At 36.5% G+C, this 21,652-nt stretch overlaps 4 protein-coding genes and 1 long non-coding RNA gene across 5 annotated transcripts; 4 read left to right on the forward strand and 1 right to left on the reverse strand.

Moving 5' to 3' along the window:
• Positions 1 to 2,190: 2,190 nt before the first annotated feature.
• Positions 2,191 to 2,930, reverse strand: LOC148299033 (uncharacterized; the record flags this gene model as incomplete). The annotated part of the gene is made up of 1 exon (XM_088276429.1): positions 2,191 to 2,930. A coding segment is annotated over exon 1 (740 nt), but the record flags the coding sequence as incomplete, so codon positions are not given.
• Positions 2,931 to 11,246: 8,316 nt separating this feature from the next.
• Positions 11,247 to 11,764, forward strand: LOC148299034 (uncharacterized). Its single transcript, XR_015839124.1, has 3 exons — positions 11,247 to 11,361; positions 11,423 to 11,638; positions 11,677 to 11,764. It is a non-coding gene; the product is annotated as an uncharacterized LOC148299034 (long non-coding RNA).
• Positions 11,765 to 12,341: 577 nt separating this feature from the next.
• Positions 12,342 to 14,839, forward strand: LOC148299035 (uncharacterized). The gene is made up of 4 exons (XM_088276432.1): positions 12,342 to 12,622; positions 12,704 to 12,995; positions 13,058 to 14,436; positions 14,493 to 14,839. The coding sequence occupies exons 3-4, from the start codon at positions 13,342 to 13,344 to the stop codon at positions 14,823 to 14,825; spliced, it is 1,428 nt and encodes a 475-aa protein (XP_088132558.1). The 5' UTR covers positions 12,342 to 12,622; positions 12,704 to 12,995; positions 13,058 to 13,341; the 3' UTR covers positions 14,826 to 14,839.
• A 2,453-nt stretch (positions 14,840 to 17,292) lies between these two features.
• On the forward strand, positions 17,293 to 17,667 carry LOC148299036 (putative cyclin-dependent kinase 10). The gene has a single exon (XM_088276431.1). It carries the CDS (start codon positions 17,293 to 17,295, stop codon positions 17,665 to 17,667), a length of 375 nt encoding a protein of 124 aa, XP_088132557.1.
• A 1,920-nt stretch (positions 17,668 to 19,587) lies between these two features.
• On the forward strand, positions 19,588 to 20,272 carry LOC148299037 (uncharacterized). The gene is made up of 3 exons (XM_088276430.1): positions 19,588 to 19,688; positions 19,747 to 20,049; positions 20,135 to 20,272. Exons 1-3 carry the CDS (start codon positions 19,604 to 19,606, stop codon positions 20,188 to 20,190), a joined length of 444 nt encoding a protein of 147 aa, XP_088132556.1. The 5' UTR covers positions 19,588 to 19,603; the 3' UTR covers positions 20,191 to 20,272.
• Positions 20,273 to 21,652: the final 1,380 nt, after the last annotated feature.

Raw genomic sequence — 21,652 nt, forward strand, 5'->3', positions numbered from 1 at the left:
TCCCAACCCCAACCCCAACCCCAACCCCAACCCCAACCCCAACCCCAACCCCAACCCCAACCCCAACCCCAACCCCAACCCCAACCCCAACCCCAACCCCAACCCCAACCCCAACCCCAACCCCAACCCCAACCCCAACCCCAACCCCAACCCCAACCCCTCCCAACCCCAACCCCAACCCCAACCCCAACCCCAACCCTCCCAACCCCAACCCAACCCCAAACCCCAACCCCAACCCCAACCCCAACCCCAACCCCCAACCCCAACCCCAACCCCAACCCCAACCCCAACCCCAACCCCAACCCCAACCCCAACCCCAACCCCAACCCCAACCCCAACCCCAACCCCTATTTTTTTATCACAAGTTTTCAAAGCACATGTAAGATATAAATATTTTAAAAAATAAATTGTTAAAAAATTAGGGTGTGATAAAAATAAATTTCAAATTAACTCTCTTTTTTAAAAAATCATATTTATTAAAATTAACAAGTTATTAGCTTTATATTTTGATAACGATAAACATATAAAAAAATGTATACTCTATTTTATGTGTTGATTCAGTTAACATTAATATTAATTTTTTACACATGTTTAATGTAGTTACATGAATTATCTAAATAAAAATACAATATAATGCGGATAAAAAAATAAAATAAAAGTAAATGAAGCAAAATGATTCGATATTTAAATGATGAAGGGGAAAAAGGTTGGTTTACTTTCTAATGGTGTCATCAGCAAAGTCAAGCACCTTATTAAAATTGATGATGCTTGTAACTTTCAACCCCGCTACATGAATATCCACAAAATCTCTCTGAATCTCCACGCTAGTTCGTAGGTTTTCCGACAAGTTTTGATTGAATTTTTAGAGATTTTATCGGCATTTGAGTAGCCAGGGCTTCAATTGCGAGGCTGAAAACGACTCCGCGGCTTCCCAAAGTTCTTCTTATTCTTCGACTAGAAGATAAATTAAATTTTAAAATGAAAGTGATAATAGTGAGTGTGGTACCCTGTTCTTAAGTGTTTTTCATGTAATTTGTTTTGTATTTAGGTGTGTGTGGTTCCGTGACTGGTTGGATTGTATTTATGGATTTTTATTTATTTTTATTTTATATATATATGTATGTTGTAATATTTGTAGAAGAGATAAAAATAATAATTACTCTATTATTTTAATTGGCTAAAAATAGATATATTTTTCTTTTTTCTTCGCTAGTTTTGATTTATCATCAAACATGCAGGCGACGAAATTTAATAAAAAAAATATAATGGTAAATTGCCGATTAATGGGGGGAAAACATAATTCTATAAGAGAAATTATGGAAAATCTGATAGTATAAATTCTTTTGACATTTTTTATTAAATAATTCTAGAAATACAGTTACTTTCCTGAAGTAGCCATTTAAATTTACATATATTATATATTAATTATTGGAATTGCTACAAATAATAATATTATATCCTGAAATTAAAAAAAATATATCTGGAGATATGGGTCTATAGATATATATTTCTATGCAATTTCGACTGGCATTTCATTTTTTTAAATATAAAGAGAAGAACTTACCATGTGAGTGGGGACTTTAAAAATTTTTGGTTTGTTTAGTTCTTCTAACTTAAATTAGTGGTATGTTCGTTAAATACTGTAGATGTGTAATTCCCATCATTTATATTGCGCAAGGAGTTACAACTTTTTGGCATTACTCATTCTCGAGTCCATGTTTCTTTACTCACTATAAATATTCTGTTTGGAAATTTCTATTGGTTATCGAGTCGATGCTAGCACCATGCATTAATAATAAAATATGGAGAAGGACTCTTTCTTTTTTTTACTGATTTATTATTATATTTTGTTCAGCTAGACACACTTTCTCTCTGAGGAGTACAGGGGAGCAGGTCATCAGTGAGACCATTAAAGGTTGGAGCAGAGAGTGTTACTGAATCAGTTTTGGGAGGCATCATTAGGTATTAGTAGAAATCAGAACAAATATTAATACACATATTTTATCTTGAAACATCTGTTTAAGTATCCAAATAAAATTATAGAGATATATATATATAGCTGCTTTTTTATTATTAAATCAATTCCTGTTTTTTCTACTCTTTACTTCTTTGACCATACATGACTGCATTTAGTTTTGGTATGCATAGTTCTTTTGTCGAGAATGAGCTCGCTCCACTTCCTCATAATACCTTTCTGCGTTGACATGGTCTTGTGCCTCGCATTGTTCTTCCATCTTGTGCAAATCCTGTTTCAGGAGGGCGATCTTTTCCGATTTAAGTTGTGGAACGTTCATCTTCTTCTCCAAGCTTTTCAGATTCTTTTTTATTCCTGAGAAATCCCTTTTATTCACAAGCTCAATGTTCTTCTTCATTACTTCTACTGCTTGAACACGCAGGTAATTTTCCATGACCTCCAAATCGGGTTCGGTTTCCTTCAGCTCTTCATCGACATTCAAGAAAGTGACAGGCAGAGTAGCCTCAAACTGCATGGTTTCTTTTGAACTCACAGGTTTCACAGTGGCGATGGCTTCAAGCATGGTTTGGTTTCGTAATAAGTCGCTCACCCTGTCTTTTATAACCGGGATCTCGACCTCGAGAACAAAGTTCTTCGAGATACCTGACAAGAACTGAGATAGCGTAATGTTGTACTCGTTTTTAGTGCTGTCGTAGATTGTCAAGTCTCCATAGGCTTTGACAATTCTAATATCCGCGAATATTCCGTTCATTCTGCTCTTGATGCAGATCTTCACCTCATCCGCGATAACACTAAACAATCCTCCCATGCAATTAGCAAAGGCTTCGTCGAGCGAGTCTAGCTTTTCGATGTAGAAAAAGTTTCCATCCCTCAGATTAGCGATATTCTTCATGAGCTTGGGGTCGTGGTCACTGCCGTAACCGAACGAATGTACCGAGAACGCAGAGGCTTTCATCAAGTCGATCCTCTTTTCCAGATTGGCCTTAACTCTCTAATCTGCATTTCCATCGATTCCGTCGCTTAGGAGAAAGATCGATTCGATGTTGTTTTTGTATTTTTTGTCTTGCAAGACTTGAAAAGCAAGATCCATTCCAGAGTTGATGTTAGTGCCTCCTCTGCCACTTAGTTTCTCGATTAATTTTTCCAAGACAATGATGTTGTCTTTCGAAACTTTGAGGAGGGGGGTCACTCGCTGCGCAAAGCTCTCGAAGGTAATGATACAGAGACGGTCCCTTTCTGTCAGGAGTTCGAGAAGATAATGCATTGACTTCTTCACCAACTCGATTTTTTCCCCACACATCGAACCACTCACGTCAATCAAACAGATTAAGTCGACGCCAGGTCTTTCCTGGGCCTTCACAGTCTCCTTGGCTGCCTCGCTACTTTCGCTTTTTATTTCTTCCAAGGATTTGAGAGTGACCATAACTGGTACCATCTGTTTCTCCTTATCGTTGATTTTAATGACCTTTTGATGAGCCTTGATTTAAAGCTTCAGCACTTTGGCTAGGTCTACTTGCTTTTTAATGTTGGAGAGATTTGCTCCTTCAAATTTCACAATCATCTCATCATCGTCGAAAACCATTTTCTGAGTTGTGGGCTCGGGTTGATCCTCTCTATCGAAAGATCCGTAATTTTGATTTTGACGGAACTCAGTGGAGAGCTGTCTCTGAAGTTGTGGCTTTTTGGAAGATGTCTGGATGTGGGTGTTGTTCCTATTGCTAGAACCACTTTGTTTGTTGCCCATATTAATTTGCTAGTCTTTTGACTGAGATTGGATTGTAGATATATTTGAGATAAAAAACTAATTAAATGTTTATTTGTCAATATGATTGTATTTAGGCCCTTTTTAAATATCGTAGGCCTATCCAATTCTGACCAATTAATTTTCTATGCCAACTTTCAAGTATCGTATATTTTCGAAAAAACGTAGCTTGATAATTTCTTTCAGTGAAGATCGGAGAGTGAAATATTAGATAAGTTACATTTAATAGTGAACTAAAAAAAATATCTATCATCCAAATTGAATCCCCACAACCAGCTCCTCGAATTGATTAGAGTGGCATCACTTCGGATCAATCATAGGAATCTGAATACGAATATATTAGAGATGTATTATAAACTATATTGTTTTTAAAAAAACATTATTTCCTGGATAGTGAACTAGATGACTCATTGGCGCATGCTCCCCCTCATCCGATAGTTACTATAATTTATATATCTTTCAATCATAGCTTAAATTTTATATAGGACAAGATAATATATATATATATTTTATATATAAAAAAATAACTTAATCAATACATCCTCTCATCACTATTGATTTGATTTTGAGAAACAATTATTCAACCTCTAGAAAATGCGCCTGTGCAAATTTGAAATCTTTGGACAAGACCCATATTTTTCCTCAATGCGAGTCAAACCACCGATACTAAACTCCCCTGCTCCAACTCTCCGAAACTTCTTAACACTATTCTATCCTCGAACGCATTCAGCCATCACAGAATTTTAAGTCTCCGAGATCTTACTAAAAATATTTTACAAGACTAGTGTTTCAAGTTTCTATCGGAAGTCTTTCAAATGTATGATAATATTTACAAAAGTCTAAACTTCTCGGAAAATGGCATTTTTAACCCGGGTCATAATCTCGTCAGAACATTTCACATACTAGAAAACAGACGAACTATCGCATGCATTGTTTGTTGTTTTGACTTTGAGGAGAATTTGGTGGATAGCTTTGGAAGGCTGACAACTTTTAATGATTTTAATTACCTAACAATCTGAAGCTCCAAATTATCGCATAAATGAGTAACATTTAAGAACTTCTCTAATGCATTCCCCGATGTCACTTTTTTCCATGATTTAATACAAGCCGCCAAAAGGGTTATTGATTCCGTGTCTCCTGGGCTTTGCAGCTTTGAAGTTGTTTTTCATTGAGCTCATTGTCGATTTATATGATGGGGCTCTACTCCCAGATTTTTTTACCTCGAGAAGATCATTTCGTCTTCGATTTTCCGTTTTTTTGTATTACCTGATGGCTTCGAGGTATTAGCTTAGCGTCGGCTGATGTTTTAAGTCAGTTTAACAAAGTGATTTATTGGTATTTTTATTGTATTTCTTATCATTTTTTAAGACAGACTGATTTTGACTGAGGAGTGGGTTGTTAAAATATTCTATCTAAGCAGAGGAAGACTTCAAAAGATCAGCCATTTGAATTTTTTCATGATTGGGCCTTGAAATACAGTAATATTTATTTTTTGAACAGGGTGACTTGAGTTTTTCGGTTTACTTAGCTTATTTATGTATCCGCTGTATTTCTTTCCCTGGCATTTTGTTCGGTCTTGGTTGATTTTCGCGTTCTGCTTTCTGCCGGCCCAGATGGATACTGTAAGCATTTTGTGATAGTCTGACTTGGGAATATTCATCGGGAGCCACCTTTTCTCTTGATTGAGAGATGCTCGAAAAATTGTTTAATCGCTCAATGCGAAAAGAAGGGCTATGATTGATGGCGCTTTTTCGATTATTATTTTTGGAAGACATATTTTAAAATGCTTCAGCTTGATGTGAGAACCATTGTTTGTGGGACGTTTGAGCTCGCCAAAAATCATAATTATTAGAAATCATAATTATTACTGTTTGCTAATTTTTTTCGAAATCAGATTTTCTATGGAGTTTTTAAGAAAAAATAAAAAAAGCTCAAATACTTCTATTTAAACTTTTTTTAAAACAATAAGTTAGACATTGCTGCGTGAAGAACGAATATCGCAATAGCTATTGGTAAATAGTTAACATACATATGATTTAATCTTGGAATATACTTTATTAAGACTTTATTGAATATATTCCCAACAATCATGAACGAATATCTCTCAATGAAAATAAATTACTGTTTAAGTTAATAAATGTCTATTTAAGAATTACCAAACTAAATATATATATCCTATCATCTAAACAAAAATAATGTTTAAAATGATTTTGTTTGTTTCTTTTTTTGTTTTTTTATACATCATTTGTTTTTATATTAATGTCAAGAGATATCAGTACCGTAGAGAAGACGGTAGGCTCGCTGCATAACAATGTCTTTCTTCGCTTCGTAGGGGGTTTCTTTAGAAGGGATCTCCAGAACCACAGGCGATATTCCCTCGTGGGACTGCACAAGTTCCTTTACGAACTTCTCGCTAACGTCTTGGGTGATTAATATGACTGCGATATTTGGGTCGTTCAGGAATTTTTTAAAGAGTGTTTAAACTTGCGATTGAGAAGTTTCTAGATTGTCATGAAAAATATAATGTAAATAATTGATGATTATGATGATTTTATTATTATGATTATTATGACTTTACTTTAATCTACAATCAAGAAATTAACTTATCCTTTAACATTTCTTTCTCCAATTCCAGTTAATAGAAATCCAGTGACAGTGTCTTCGTCGCCTATAATCGCGATGAGTTTGTTTCCTTCGCTCTTTCGTAAATTTCCTTGCATAAACTTTGTTGTTGATATGGATATGTAAATTAATATATATTTATAAGATATATTTACTTATATAACTATCGTTTCAGAATCAAATAATTTTTATGAATTATATGATCGATCATAAACAAAAGGTTTAATGCCAAAATTTCCAATAATTTTATTTGGTATTTTTATGTCCCTTCTCAAGTAGTCGTCAACAATTATAAAACACGTGAGATCATTTAAGTTCCAAAAACATCAAACAGTCCTATCCTCAGGCAAACACCCATTCTTAGCGAATTTATGTCATATGCTTTTATTATTTTAAAAGTGCATATATTTTTTCGGCTTTTTGTCATCATTGTGAAATACCTTTTTTAACTTTCATACTCCAAATCGACATCTCCACAATTTATTCTTAAAGGGTCACTTTTGCAGAACGATCTCATGGGCTGCCAAGTCAAGTTAAACTTTAGTGTCTTTTTGTCAAGCTCCTGGTAAATAACAGCCAAAGGATTCTTAATAAAAACAATAGGTCTGAGAAGGACAGATGATGATCTCTCGAAGATTCGAATGATTTCTGCTTATTTACCTTATTTACTGAACTTCACCTGCAGGATAACAAGGCCCCACTTTTTATTCTAAACAAATATTGCAATTATTTATTCTTGTCCATCTTCCAGTTGAAATATGTTTTTAGCTGAAAACCCTTCCTTCAGGTAGATGATGTTTATGGTGATGTCTCTGGCCACAATGGTTTTGAGGTTCAGAATTTGAAAGGTTAATTGCTATTTTGGTTTTTATTATTTGCTTACGAATGCGATACTGCCTCTCTGGTCATACACGCATATGAGGGCCACAGCTTCTTTTTTGAGCTTGATGTTGTTGGTTGGGCTACCATCTTCATTATGAAACTGGATAATTTATTGAGTTTTCCCGATTTCTTTATACGCAAAGGTGTTGGTCAGGGGAAATGTTAAGTATTAATGAAAAAATATTGGCTGGATGCCTCGGTTTGAATTCAATAGAGACATCGGTACATTTTGATGAAACATTATCGAGTTATGGATCGGGTTTAGTGTTACTATTTTATGGCTATTTTATTCAATTGAGCAGATCAAGTCCTTGGAGACTCGTCTTGGCTTCGAAAAAGAGAATTCAGGAAACATAATTTGCGATATTTGTTTCGTAAACAGGCTGTATGTTGCATAGCCTTTATCAAAGAATAGCAGTTGGTGTTCTGCGAAAGGAACGATATAATTTACGGTAAGTTGAGCCTAAATAGACGGAATGTCAATCTAGTGGATTTCCTCAACCAAGACGAGAGGCTAGTTTTTATTAAATTCGTTTGTAGAATCCATTTCAGTACTATTTTTCGTTTGATAATTGGGTAATTAATTCTAGTTTTATATTTGTTTTACAATTATCCGAAAACTGGAGATTACTTTTTGGAGAACTCATGTTGTTTATGAATCGAGTGTTTGCAATAAGATATCAATCGAATTAAGATAAAATATTTTAAATGTTATACCTATTTGAAATAAGAAGGGGACTTTTTTTTTCTCTCCTTTTATAGCTTCACATTTGTTCTCCGAAGTTGGTGGATGAATAGAAAAAGAACATAAAAATATTATTAATTATGATTTCGCAAAAGCTATTAACGAAATATGCATTAATAATTTTCCTGAATCGAGACTGATTCAGATCTATCCATATTACTTATTATTGATTAAAAAAATTATCATATCGAAATACAAAAAAGTATATTTTCATTAGAGGTATTTTATTAGGTATAATTTTTAAATAAATAAAACATGGAAATTGAAAGGGAACGCCTCTAAATCACCGATAAGAGTAGCGACTCCATTAAACATACTGCCATCTTCAGCAAGGACTTTTATGTGGACGACCTCAGCAATCCTGAAAATAGCTTTCCTCCCAGCTACAAAGCCTATAACTATCAACTTTCGGGGTACGAGTCTCTCTGTGTTTGCTGCGGAAATTGTTGTCTGTGTCTCATGGTGGGCACTAACCTGGCAACTTGTTTGCTCTTTAACTGTTGCTGCAACTATTCCTACGAACTCTAAACATCTCAAGGTAAACAAAAGCATTACTTCTCTCATTATATAACAATATTATATTATTATTATCTATAGCTGGAATTGTTTAACAGTTTGGAAGATTCACCAGGATGTTAAAGCCTGGCTTTAATTACCTTAACCCATGCTCCGAATAGGTAATATCAATCGATATGAGACTAAAATCCCAAAAACTCGGGAGACAGCTGGCTATGACGAAGGATAACATCCAACTCACGGTCGAGGCAGCCGTGTATTTCAGAACAATTAATCCCATCAAAGTGGTTTACGGTTTAAATATCAACAACGTAACTAAGACGATAGAGCAAGCAGGCCAATTTGCGGTCAGGTCCCTCATTGCATAACACGTACTACAGTAAGTATTGGATAACAGAGACAGCTTTCTTGAGTCAGCCAAAGTCAATCTACAAGCCCAGCTAAAAACGCAAGGCCTGTTGATTGAGAATTTCTTTCTGGTGAACTTAATCCTACCGAGAGAGATCGAGATGAATTTAAACGCGGCGGCTAAGCAACGCAGGCTAAATGAGGCCAACATCATAACGTCGAAGGCAGGAGTCGAGTCAGCGAAGTTACAGAAAGAGTCTTCAGACCTACTTGACTCAAAGGCAGCCATGCAAATAAGGTATTTGGAAATGCTTCAAGAAATCGGGAATAAAAACCAGAAAATGACTCTATTCATTCCAGTCGGAGTCAATAAAGTTGGGAAGGTGAAATGATAAAAAAATACATATCAAATATTTTCGCTTCCTTTATTTTGTCAATTCATTTATGTTGACTTTGATTTTTGTGAAATATCGTTCCCACCTAAATTACATAAATGTTATATAAGATACTTATTTGAAAAATCGGATCCTATTTCTTGAATCCCGATCGATCTCAGCCAAAATATATCAATACGAATTATAAAAAAAAAAACTAATCCTTTTTTGTTTATTTTTTATCATGCATACATATTAACCATTAAACTCACTTAAAATACTAAAAAGAAAAATTAGCAAAAAATAGTTATTTATATAATATTTTAGTTTTTAGTTTAATAAAAGTAGACAATTTAGATATACAGATATTTTTTATAATTCGAATATATGAAAAGTGGATTCTAAGAATGGGACGAAGACTTGGACTTTGAATAAAAAATTCGCCTCATCTCCCAACGAATTAATTAAATCAAAGGCAACTCTGTTCTCGATTCTAGGAAGCAAAACATCCAAAAAACCAACTACTAAAAGGATTTGGCAGAATCCGAACACAATTAACTACGGCAAGGCCAATTTGCAGAGCCTAAAGTCTCTGACCCACCCATTTTCCTCAAGTAATTCCAGCACGAAAGAAATTCAGAAGATGTCAAGTCTGCAACTGAACACCCCGATATTTAATAGCAAAACTAAGGAGGCAAAAGTGAGCATTAATCGCTCACTCATCGCCATCTTGTTCTTTACAAAAGATCCTCCGAGGTTCCATTATAGAATCCTGGCTCTAAAAGACTTAAAAAATAGCAGTACTTGCCTCCGAAACAACCGGAACCCGTTGTTATCTAAATCTAATAAAACAATCCCTAAAAATCGCGGAGTAGAATTCGATCCGAAATGGACGATGATGAAGATGAGGAAATCAATAATTCATTGAACCCCAAAGATAATAATAACCGTAAACAGCTTTCAGCGATAGTCACTGAACAAATCACTCCGCCAGCCATTATTCATATTGCGCACAGTCAATCCAACCTTTTCGACCAGGCAGAGAACCAAAAATCCATATTTTCGGGTGGAATGACTCCTCTCAGCATCAGAAATGCGAAATATGAATCCTACCAGCCCAATATTTCTAATGTGAAGAGGAAATGCGAAGAGATAAGTACTAAATTGGAAATTCGCCAAGCATAGTTTTCTGACCTAAAATCTGTTTACGAAGCAGTTTGGACGAGGTATACTGACGAAACGGGTAGATTCGCACAGTAAAAGGGAGCTCTGGTTAACAGATTGAAGAGTTTGAAATCCGAGCTGAACTATAGAAAACACACCAATCTTCTCAACATCCTCAACAACTACAATGTGATTGAAGGCTACTCCAAACAATCGGATCGAAAGCTGGATAATCTACGCAACAAAGCCAACGATATCCGAGCCAAGAGAGACCGCAAAACAACCAAGAAGGCGCTGAAGTCGAAAGAGCCACAAAGCGACGATGCCAGCAACACGATGTTGGACAATGAAAAAGATAAGATACAGTACATGAGTGAGTTGGCACGCCGCTTCACAGAGGAGTCGAACATCATCGAGAAGGATCGCCAAAAGTAAAAACTCATCTACGAATACAAGTTTCTCGAGCTAAAAACCATTCTGCAAAATTCTCTGGCCTCGAATATCATCCCCAAGAACAGCCTATAATCGAGCTAGCTTGTTTTTGGCAGGTACATATTCGACTAGTTCGTGGAAGCAACAGCCGAAGAAGAGTACTACAAACTAATAGACACTGACACGATGGAATCAGTCGAGTGCAAAATTGTGAAGTCAAGCAAAAACGAGGCAAACTACGAGATAGAACAAGAAATCAAGTCGTATTTTACGGAGCTTGAGGCTGCTCAGTAAACTGTCCATGAATGCGAGCACTGTCTGACTACACGCAACATATCAGTGCACCTGCATTGCGAGTCGATTTGTTTTATCAGATAAGATATCGACGGCATGTTGCTAAAAAAAGCAATAGTCCTAAGTCAGGGCAGTGAGCAGTTCGTGAAGTATGTTATTAAGCGAATAGGACTATCTATCATGCATTTGAAACAGAAAACTAACATGTAAGAGGTTGTGTCGACCGATAAAATACTATTGTCGTAAAGTAAACAACCTACAACTCAACATTATGAATAAAAATATCACACATTAAAGAGGAGATGTAGACGAGGTAAAGCTGACTCATTATGGATACACCGCAACGCTGAAAAATTAGTGGAAACATGGCCGAGTGCTCAGTAACGAGTCAGTGCAGTACTACCCTCCCGAATACGTTAGGCATAAAACTATTGACAAACTGAGCGTGTGGGGCATTGGAATAGTGTTTTTTCGAATCATTTTATGGCAAAAAACCATTCAAATACGATCTATCTTAGCTGAAGGTAAGTGCATACTTTTTAAAATATATAAACAATTGTAGGAATTCGAATTTCATGAAGAACTAATTTTTCCCCAAAAGCCACAATTGTCGGAGAGCGGGAAATAGGTTTTAAAACTTTGTCTCATCAGACAAGCGTCAAGGGTCGATCTGCAGCAGTTAATAAAAAATGAGTACTTCACGTCAAAATGAGGTAATATATTGCATAACCTCACCAAAAACCTAATTAACTCCACTCGTTGTATATTATAACTCGATTATCTTTTATCCTTCCTTAAACCTACGACATTTACTAAGAGCATAATAGACGATAACTCAACCGATAAAAAATTCAAGTCTTTATTGATTATAAATAAGAATTTATTAAAATACCATTGTGAACATATAATTAAATTAGTGCGAATATTTTTCACTTAACTCTAATGATGGATCTAATATAGACCGCTTGGATTTGTAAATGTAAAATTTGAATATTTTATTTTTTTACCAAATATATTTGGAACTTGGAAGTACATTTTACGAGTCCATTCAACATTAAATCATATAAAAGTTTTATTTACTTTCAGATAGATCTCTATATAAATAAAATATTAAAATTAATAAGCAACTTATATTATTTCATAGGTGTTTTTCTTTTAGAATTCACACGTGCTGTTTTAAAAAATTATAAAAAAATCTTATTTTTTTTGAAGGAAAATCAAAACAAATTGTATAGACTTCTGAAAAAACAAAAATCAATAATATTTCGTTACTAAATAATATCATGACGTTCTCTGCTTCGATTGCAGCCTAGCTGTCTTACCTTTCCGCCAATATGGTCTTCCTCATCATAATCGTTATAGCAATCATCGGAATAATTTGGGCCTATTTAAACTGGGTCGATCTGATGCAAATCAACTTGTCGCAATCATCCGAATAGTTCGATAATTAACGTCTGGTTCAAGAAAACCCACTTAGCATCATCGAAATAGGCCATAAAATACACGAGGTAAATACTCTAATCTGGATCAACAAAAAAAATAAGAATGAAAACATACAAAATAATTGACATATCTATATAAATTCATAGGGAGCAAGTTAATTCATTCGACAGGAATATTCGATTTGCGGGATCGTCGTAGCTGTCATGGCGTGCCTCATATTTGTATGCGTCGACAAGATGACTGGAATCTATACCTCTTTTGCGTTTTGTGTAGGTGCAGTCACATCGATGCTGTGTGGCGCGGCAGGAATGTACATAGCAACCGAATGCAATTATCGGACGACCATCTGTGCGAAACACTCTCTTGGTCGAGCATTCAAAACAGCCTTCAAAGCAGGGACTGTTATGGGATTTAGTCTGGTTTCACTTGCCCTCATCAGTATCGACATACTCTTAATTTAATAATTTTTCTCTCTCTTTCTATAACTTCCCGAAATATAGTTTTGGTATTACTTATCTCGCTTTATCGAGCAATCATGGGCCTCAGCAATACAGGTGCAGTTCATTAATACTATAAACATCTCTTCTAAACCATCGCAGGCTATGGGCTTGGAGGATCGACCGTCGCTCTCTTTGCTAGAGTCGGAGGAGGAATATTTACGAAGGCAGCAGACGTCGGAGCTGACTTAGTAGGAAAGATCGAGAAAAACCTTCCTGAAGATAGCCCTAGGAACCCAGCCACCATCGCGGATAATGTTGGCGACAATGTTGGCGATATTGCCGGAATGGGAGCTGATTTGTTCGGCTCTTTCGCCGAGTCAACTTGTGCCGCCTTGGTGATCAGCTGTAGTTCTTTGGCAAGTCTCGAAACTAAACATATTTACCTTCAAAACCTGCTCTATCCACTTGCTATCCCTGCAGCTGGGATCGTGGTGTCGATGATAACGACATATTATTTGATCCACAGGACTGCCGTCACTGAAAACAAGCACGTTGAACAATCCTTGAAAAATCAGCTTCTCACTTCTGCATTTATGCTGATTCCGGCCCTCTGGTTCACAGCTTTTCTGGTCCTCCCTTCCAAATTCATATTGATTGGAAAAGAGAGTTTGTTTACAGAACATAGCTATATGGATGCCTATAAATGCAGCATATACGGTCTAGTATCGGGTCTGATCATCGGGTACTTCACCGAGTTCATGACCAGCTACAGCTACTCCCCTGTCAGGGAACTGGCTGAGAGCTGCAAAACAGGGGCAGGCACAAACGTCATCTACGGACTTGCTCTTGGATATCTCTCCACAATAGTTCCTGTGATTTGCCTGTGCTTAACTGCCTACCACTCCAGTTCTCTTCTCGGCTATTATGGCGTAAGTTTAGCGGCAATTGGAATGCTCGCCAATCTACCTATCTGCCTTGCGATTGATGCATACGGGCCAATCTCAGACAATGCAGGAGGAATCGCTGAAATGGCTGAACTTGGTGAAGAGATCAGATCCAGAACCGATGCTTTAGACTCTGCTGGAAACACGACTGCTGCCATCGGAAAGGGATTTGCAATCGGATCGGCGACACTTGTCGCTCTTGCATTATACGGAGCCTTCCTACACTCAACTGGGCTTGACTACTCCAACGACATTTCATTTAATGATCCTTTAATCTTTACTTCATTGCTCTTCGGAGCCATGCTGCCTTATGCGTTTTCCGCTCTAACTATGAAATCAGTAGGCAAAGCTGCGCTTGGGATGGTTCAAGAAGTCAGAAGACAATTAAGGGAAAATCCCGGAATATTGGAAGGCCTCTCAGAACCAGACTATAAGGCATGCGTAAAAATAAGTACTCTTGCATCTCTTAGAGAAATGATCCTTCCTGGACTTATGGTATAAAATTGAGTCTTTTCAAAAAAACATTACCTCTCACTTTTTTTATTTATTAGGTAACTTGCACTCCTTTGATACTGGGTTATCTTTACGGACCAAAAGCTATAGTAGGATTCCTTCCTGGTGCGATCGTCTCTGGCGTACAAATGGCGATTTCAGCATCTAATACTGGGGGGGCTTGGGACAACGCCAAAAAGTATATCGAAGCAGGCCTTCTCCTTGACGATGCGGGGGAGGTGGTGCGAAAGGGGCACGACATCCACAAAGCAGCAGTAGTCGGTGACACTGTTGGGGACCCGTTGAAAGATACTTCTGGACCTAGTCTTAATATTTTAATCAAACTGATGGCAATAATCTCTCTGGTCTTCAGTAAATTTTTTATGGACTGATTTGAAAAAATGGGTGTTATCAAAATTAATTTAAATCACTAAACAATATTACAAATATCAAGCCAAACTAAAAATTATTTGATTTTATCTATTCGTGAAAACACTCTTACTTTATTAAATAAAAATCAAGTTATTATCATAGAATAATTATTAATTTTTTATATTTTAATAATGTAGCTGTTTTAAAAAAATGTCCGGACTTAATTATTCAGAAGAGATTATTAGCGCTGAAAACTCCTTCAATCGCTTGGTTCACATTGATCTGGACCGTCTCTGCCAATGATACGTACTATTGCCTCAGCCTCGCGTTTTCTATTTGAGAGGCTCGTAAGACCCGTTCTAACTCTGATAGCTTAGCCCTTTGGGTATCCTTATCGCTCAGCCACTTGGTCTTTTCATATGCTTGCTCGTTCAAAACTCGATCAACTTGCTCTCGATTATATTTCTTTTTCAACTCAATCTGCTCATTTAAACCGTTTATCTCAGCCTCTAGTTTTTAAAACCCGACTTCCTTTAACCGGATTTAAGAGGTGAGTCGTTCGTTCATTGCCACAAAATCCTTGTGCTTCTTGAGGAATCCCTCCTGTTTTTCTTGCAACTCCCTGAGTTGGGACTCGAGGGTGGCAATTTATTCCTGGTTTTTGGATTCGGTCTCTTCAAGTTAGTAAACTAAATCGTTGTTTCTTTTGATAAAATGCTATCTCGCCTATTTAACCTCTTCGAGTCTGGTTTCCAGCGTTCGCAGTTTGATGTTGTACCGCTGTGCCTCCTCTTCCTCGACTCTTAAAGTGACTGAGCTCTCCTCGTCTGCTAGCTCGAGCCTGGCCCGTTCCCTTTTTTCGAGTGTTTTCTTCAGTTAGTTTTCAACGTTGTTGTTTTCGGTCTCTGCAATCCGTATTCTTTCTTAAAGAGTCCTCAATTTCACTTCCCATTCTCGATCTATCTATTTCATTCGAATAGCATGCTATTTGTTCATTCTTTCTGCGATATCCTGGTATCTGGACTGGGCCTCTCCCAGCTCCCGATTGGCTTCCCTCAGCTTTTCATCATGTGTTCTCAATTGCAGGCTGTGGTCTCGCTGGATTTGCTGATGCTCAGATGCAGTTCTGTCGAGTTCAAACTTCAGGGTTCTGTTACTAAGCACCAGTTAATTGCACTTAGAGTCGAGATCTGTCAACTCTCGAGCGTCGAGCTTCTCCCTCCTTTGCAACTCTTCCAGCTCTCTTTCCATTCTGACTTTCATTTCAGCCGTGTCTCTCCTGTTCTGATCCAAAATAGCCTCGAGGCTTCTAAGCATATTATCTCTTGATAGCTCTTCGAACCCTTGTGAGGCTGGCCCCATTGTTTGACCATGCAACATTTGTTGCGTTTTATAAAATCCTGTCTGGGAAAGGGATGGACCGATTGCTTCTTTAACATTAATATGACTCAAAGATTCTTTCGAAGTGGGATTTTGCTTTCTGTTATTTCTCATTTGCTACTCTAGACCTTCCAAGACTTTCTTATCGACTTTGATGCCGTTGACATCGAGCCATAGTAAATTTTAGTTTCTATTTTTCCGCATCTCCTCACTTAATCTTTCGATGCTTCTATTCGTAAGTTTTTCGTTGAAATGTAAATCGATGAACTTTAACGATTTACTTTGAGCCAGCGCAGAAATCAAGGGATTAAAAGTCAGGTCGGTCAGCTTATTATTGGAGATATTCAGAACCTCAAGTTTTTGGAGGGCGGGAATCAACCGTGCTAGTTCTTACACACCAACCGTGTTCCCTTAACCTAGATAATTGTAATCGAGAATCAAATAGCGAACGTTAGGGTTTTAGCGAAGGGCACGAAAGATGAGCGAGAACCCTTCTGGATTGATATCGTTCGACGAGAGTTCCAGAGCTTCGATCTTGTGATGGGTCCCGATGAAGTCTGCCAATTTTTGGCATCCCTCATTCCGAATGAACTTGTCTCGGAGATTGATGCGACTGCTGTCCTTCAGAAAATCGTACATAGAAATGTGGGGAAAAAAAAAGAGATTTCGAAAAAAGTGATTTTTTGAATTTTATTTATTATAAACTGATTTTTTATATATTTTTTTAAATAAATGTTTAAAATAAATTAAAAAAATGACAGCAGGGTTTTAGGAATTTTAGTGATTGAAAGACATCGTATTTTTTATAAGAGGGATAATTCATTTTTTAACAAGTTTGCCAAAAGACTAATATCAAACATTTAAATTTACTTATACGCCTATTGTATATATTATTTAATAATATTACGATTCAAAGATTTTTTCTAGTCGATCAAACAAATATCGTAAATGTTGGAGCAACAAGTACAATAAGATAATATTCTAGTGAATTGCAAATTCGTTGGAGAATTCGATCAACTTAACGTATTGGGAGAGGGAACATATGGTACCGTTTATCGGGCAAGCGAGCGTCGAACGGGCCAGGAAGTCGCTATCAAGAAAATGAAAATGCATGATACTCAAGAAGGATTTCCCATCACATCCTTGCGTGAAATCAAGGTGCTTCGAAAGTTGCAGGACCACCCAAACATCATTAATCTGCGCGAAGTCGTTGTTGGCAAAAGCAAGGATTCTGTCTTTTTAGTGTTCGAGTACTGCCAGATCGACCTTCTCAACCTGTTCGATCAGATGAGAGTTGAAAAGCTGAAGCTCTACGAAAACGAGGTAAAGTGTTTATGCCTGCAGCTACTAAAAGGACTCAGTCACCTCCATACAAACTATGTAATGCATCGGGATCTGAAGTTGAGCAATATATTACTGAATAAGAATGGTATTCTCAAGATAGCAGATTTCGGACTGGCCAGAGAGTTTGAGAAACCTTAGAAGCCAATGACTAAAAAGGTTGTCACTCTATGGTACAGGGCGCCCGAACTGCTCATCGAAAGCAGGAATTACACGAAGGCAGTGGATACATGGAGTGTGGGCTGCATTATTGCTGAACTCATGAATGGTGGTATGGCTCTATTCCAAGGAAAAAGCGAAGTCCATCAGTTTCAGTTAATATGTGAAACTATAGGCTATCCAAACAAGTACGATTGGCCAGAGTTTTTTTCAGAGACTAAAAAGGAGATACTCAGGTAGTTCGAGAGATTTTCGGTCCATCGAAAGGATAGGCTTGAAGCAGCGTTGGAGAAACCCTCAGATCACTGCCTTGATCTTTTGAGGAAGATGCTTGCTTGGAACCCAAAAGTACATAAGATTAATAACAATACTTATAATATATTTTTTATTTTATTTTTAAATATATGTTTTAGAAACGCATCGATTTGGAGTAGGCAATGTACCATCCTTTCTTCTACGAGGCCCCCAAAGCATGTTTTCCCGACGAGCTCAAAGTGTTATCGAAACTCGAATACCTGAGCAAAAAAGCATCAGACATTATTCTGAAGCGGAGAAACAACCCACTTGGTTGAAAATAAACACCCTCTTCAGGCAGAATCCAATATTAATTAATTTTGCAAATACTATTTTATAAAATGTCTACATCTTTTTATTTTCATTCCAAATCTATTTCGGCAACATCGTTTAAAAAAATATAATTAATATAACTGAGAAGTTATTAACCATATCTATCTTTTCTGGCGACCAAATTTTGTAAAACTGGTTTTTATAAACATGTCAATGATGAAGGGTAAAAATAATCATTCAAGAAAGCAACAGAAACGCTGTGTTACTATCAACTTAGAGGTTTCCTATTGTTAATAGCGTGTGCGTGTATTGTTCAAACAGCCTTGATTTTCCAGTGCTGGTTGAGATTATTATAGTTTCTGTCTTGAATTATTTCTACACCATCATGGTCCAAACCCCCTTTAATCTCTATTATTAATTTGCTGTACATATTCTCCAAAGTCACATATCCAGTATCGATGCCTTGCTAAATGACAGGAAGAATTCTCCATACTTGGTTGGCTTTGCCATGTTCCGAATATGCGAGTATGTTGGCCCCTTCCTTTTTGCTTTCCGCACAGACATCAAGCACTCTGTCCTTATTTCCCTTGCATCGAATTATGAAAGTGCCATCCACTCTTTTTTCAATTTAGAAAAACTAATTTTCGAGACTTTGGCGAGGGTCTCTCACAACAATAAAGTCCTTGGAGAATTTGGTACTGACATTGTTCGTGCAGAGGCACATACCGTTGAGACGAGATTCGATGCGATAATATTTACTATTCATGTTTAACTATATAATTTATCAGGAATTATTATTTTGCATAAATAAAAATAACTGATTATCTTCAATAATTTATTTTTTATAGATCCAAATATTAAATACTTGCCCAAAGCTTATCATAATATACAGTTATTAATGCTGGCAAGGGACATAGTTAATACAGCCAGGAGTTCAGCCACACAATAATAGCGAATATTTATTCAATAGACATGCCCATTTTCATGGAAGACTTAATGAATCAGCCGTTAAAAATTGGGTGATACAGCTAACATAGCCGTTGTTTCAGGAAATTGTCTTGGTGATATAATTGGATCAGTAATTAGAGTTACTAACTGTAAAGAGAAGTTATAGGCGAAAGAATTGCCAACTAAAATACTAAAATTAATGTTGAAATATGTTTGTTATAAATAATTGATCATATCAGTATACAATATTTGAATATATATAAACTTAATAAAAATATTTTAATCACAACTAGATTGCATCATATGATAAATTTGCATCACATGTATACAATTAATTTAATATAATATTTTATAAAGTATTAGCGATCGAAATATGTATAGTTCATATTCACCGTATTCTTCTATGGGTTCATATGGTTCGTATGGATCGGCATATGGAGTTCGCCCTCCCACAGCTCTTGCTCAGCCAGGGGCCAATCCCGAACAAGGTAGAAGCATTATTATTAGATTCACAAAATAATCAATGGATTTATTCTGGTGTTATAGTAGAACGAAACTTGCGCAACGAGTACCAAGGAATGATCAGCGGCCTTCAGTCCATCCTTAATCTGGGATTTGCAGGGATGGGACTGGTTTCTTTCGGGCACAACTTCGCACAATTTCTAAAAACAGTATATGAGTTCTTCAAAGCAGTCGGCACAAAGCTCGGCAAATTCAACATGGCTTTAATTACCAAACTCGGAATTCCCAAACTTCTCAGTGCGGCTAAGCTAGACAACATCCAGTTAAAGACTCCCCACAGTTTGAAAGGGAAAACAATATTATGCTTGAGATTGCTGGCAACACTATGTAATAATAATAATAAATTCCATTACACCAAGAATATGCATATATGTATATGAATATGGCAATTATTATGTTAATTCAACTTTAGGTCTGATGATGATGCTGGCTGTAAGGACAATGTTTAAAAAAGATATAGATCAGTAATACGAAGACAGAAAACAATAGGTACAGCAGCTGGAAGAATAGGAAAACAGTGCTGGGGTTCAACTCTAAAATTATCATCAGAAGGAAGGTTTTTTCTGATTTCAATCTGCTTTATTTTTAAGAATTTATCAGAGCTTTCGCTTCTCTCTTTTATTGTAATTGACTCGATTCAATATAGTTTTTGGAAATAATACATAGTGATTTATACCTTTAGCAAAAATGCTTTTTATTATGATTTTTTACTAATTTCCCTTTAAAATGCTTTTATTTAAAAGAAATATATCTGGATATTATGAGACAATCTAATGCGTTTTGATGACTGCCTTCATAAACCTTTCAACGGTCATACGATTAGATATATTTTTGGATAGTAGATTTTTCCAAAATTTTAGGAACTATGTTTTCTTTAAAAAAATATATTTATTCTACCAACTTGAATTTATACAATAAAAAAATGTATATATAGATAGTAATAATATATATATTTTAAAATGTCTATATTACTAGAATAGGCATCATCTGCTGAGCATTCTGGAGAGACCCTTTAGCTGGAGTTACCCTTACCAAGATTATGCAGAGTCAAGCTCAGAGGAATACCGCAGTCCCGCATCGACCAAACCCTAAGCACCATACTTGTAAAGCAGCAAACATCCAAAATCCCCAACCTCATAATAATCTTCTTGCTGTTGCTGATTGGCTTGGCATTTGCATATGTGGCATTGTTGGTAAGCGTCACTGCCTTGTTGAACCCACTCGTACTACTAATCTCCCTAATATTTATCGTAAAATACTCAATATGGATGTATAACTCGGTGAATGAAAGAATGCTAAAGGCTCAGAAGAAGCAGATTAAGGTTTTTTTGGACCGGGAAAATCGGGACTTCTACTATCGAAAATTAATTAAATGGCGAATCAACGATCGAGAAACCAATATTCTGATTTAAAATATGAGACTACAGCAATGAATCCAATTCTTTATTTATAAAAACATCTATAAAATAATATGTTTTACTTTTGGCAAATCATCGAATCTATCAGTACCTTAGTATTTGCTGGAAAGTGGAAAGTTTGAAAACTAGTTGGATAAGTTAGTTATGTATGGATTAGTTATATTTGAAAAAAGTTTGCACAGGTTATTATACACGATGAAAAACTATTCATTATATTCTGAAGGATAACTAATTCTATTAACCTCCTAGTGATTTTTGTATATTCATTAAAAATTAAATTCATATTATTATCTTCATATTAATTTTGTAAAAAAAAAGAAGCGAACAACAAAAATGTACACAAGTAACTCGGCTGAGAGGGGTTGGGGTTGGGGTTGGGGTTGGGGTTGGGGTTGGGGTTGGGGTTGGGGTTGGGGTTGGGGTTGGGGTTGGGGTTGGGGTTGGGGTTGGGGTTGGGGTTGGGGTTGGGGTTGGGGTTGGGGTTGGGGTTGGGGTTGGGGTTGGGGTTGGGA

The sequence above is a fragment of the Brachycentrus maculatus genome, unplaced genomic scaffold (genome assembly GCF_059751285.1).
Source record: "Brachycentrus maculatus isolate JH-2025_06_01 unplaced genomic scaffold, ASM5975128v1 h1tg001396l, whole genome shotgun sequence".
Lineage (NCBI taxonomy): Eukaryota > Metazoa > Arthropoda > Insecta > Trichoptera > Brachycentridae > Brachycentrus > Brachycentrus maculatus.

What these genes read in the sequence shown, in the direction of transcription:
- LOC148299037 (XM_088276430.1), top strand. Translation starts at nt 19,604, where the DNA reads ATGGGTTCATATGGTTCGTATGGATCGGCATATGGAGTTCGCCCTCCC. An exon ending in AGGGGCCAATCCCGAACAAG is followed by an intron (nt 19,689 to 19,746) that starts GTAGAAGCATTA and finishes CTGGTGTTATAG; the next exon opens with TAGAACGAAACTTGCGCAAC. An exon ending in GAGATTGCTGGCAACACTAT is followed by an intron (nt 20,050 to 20,134) that starts GTAATAATAATA and finishes ATTCAACTTTAG; the next exon opens with GTCTGATGATGATGCTGGCT.
- LOC148299036 (XM_088276431.1), top strand. Translation starts at nt 17,293, where the DNA reads ATGCATGATACTCAAGAAGGATTTCCCATCACATCCTTGCGTGAAATC.
- LOC148299035 (XM_088276432.1), top strand. Translation starts at nt 13,342, where the DNA reads ATGGGAGCTGATTTGTTCGGCTCTTTCGCCGAGTCAACTTGTGCCGCC. An exon ending in TGATCCTTCCTGGACTTATG is followed by an intron (nt 14,437 to 14,492) that starts GTATAAAATTGA and finishes TTTATTTATTAG; the next exon opens with GTAACTTGCACTCCTTTGAT.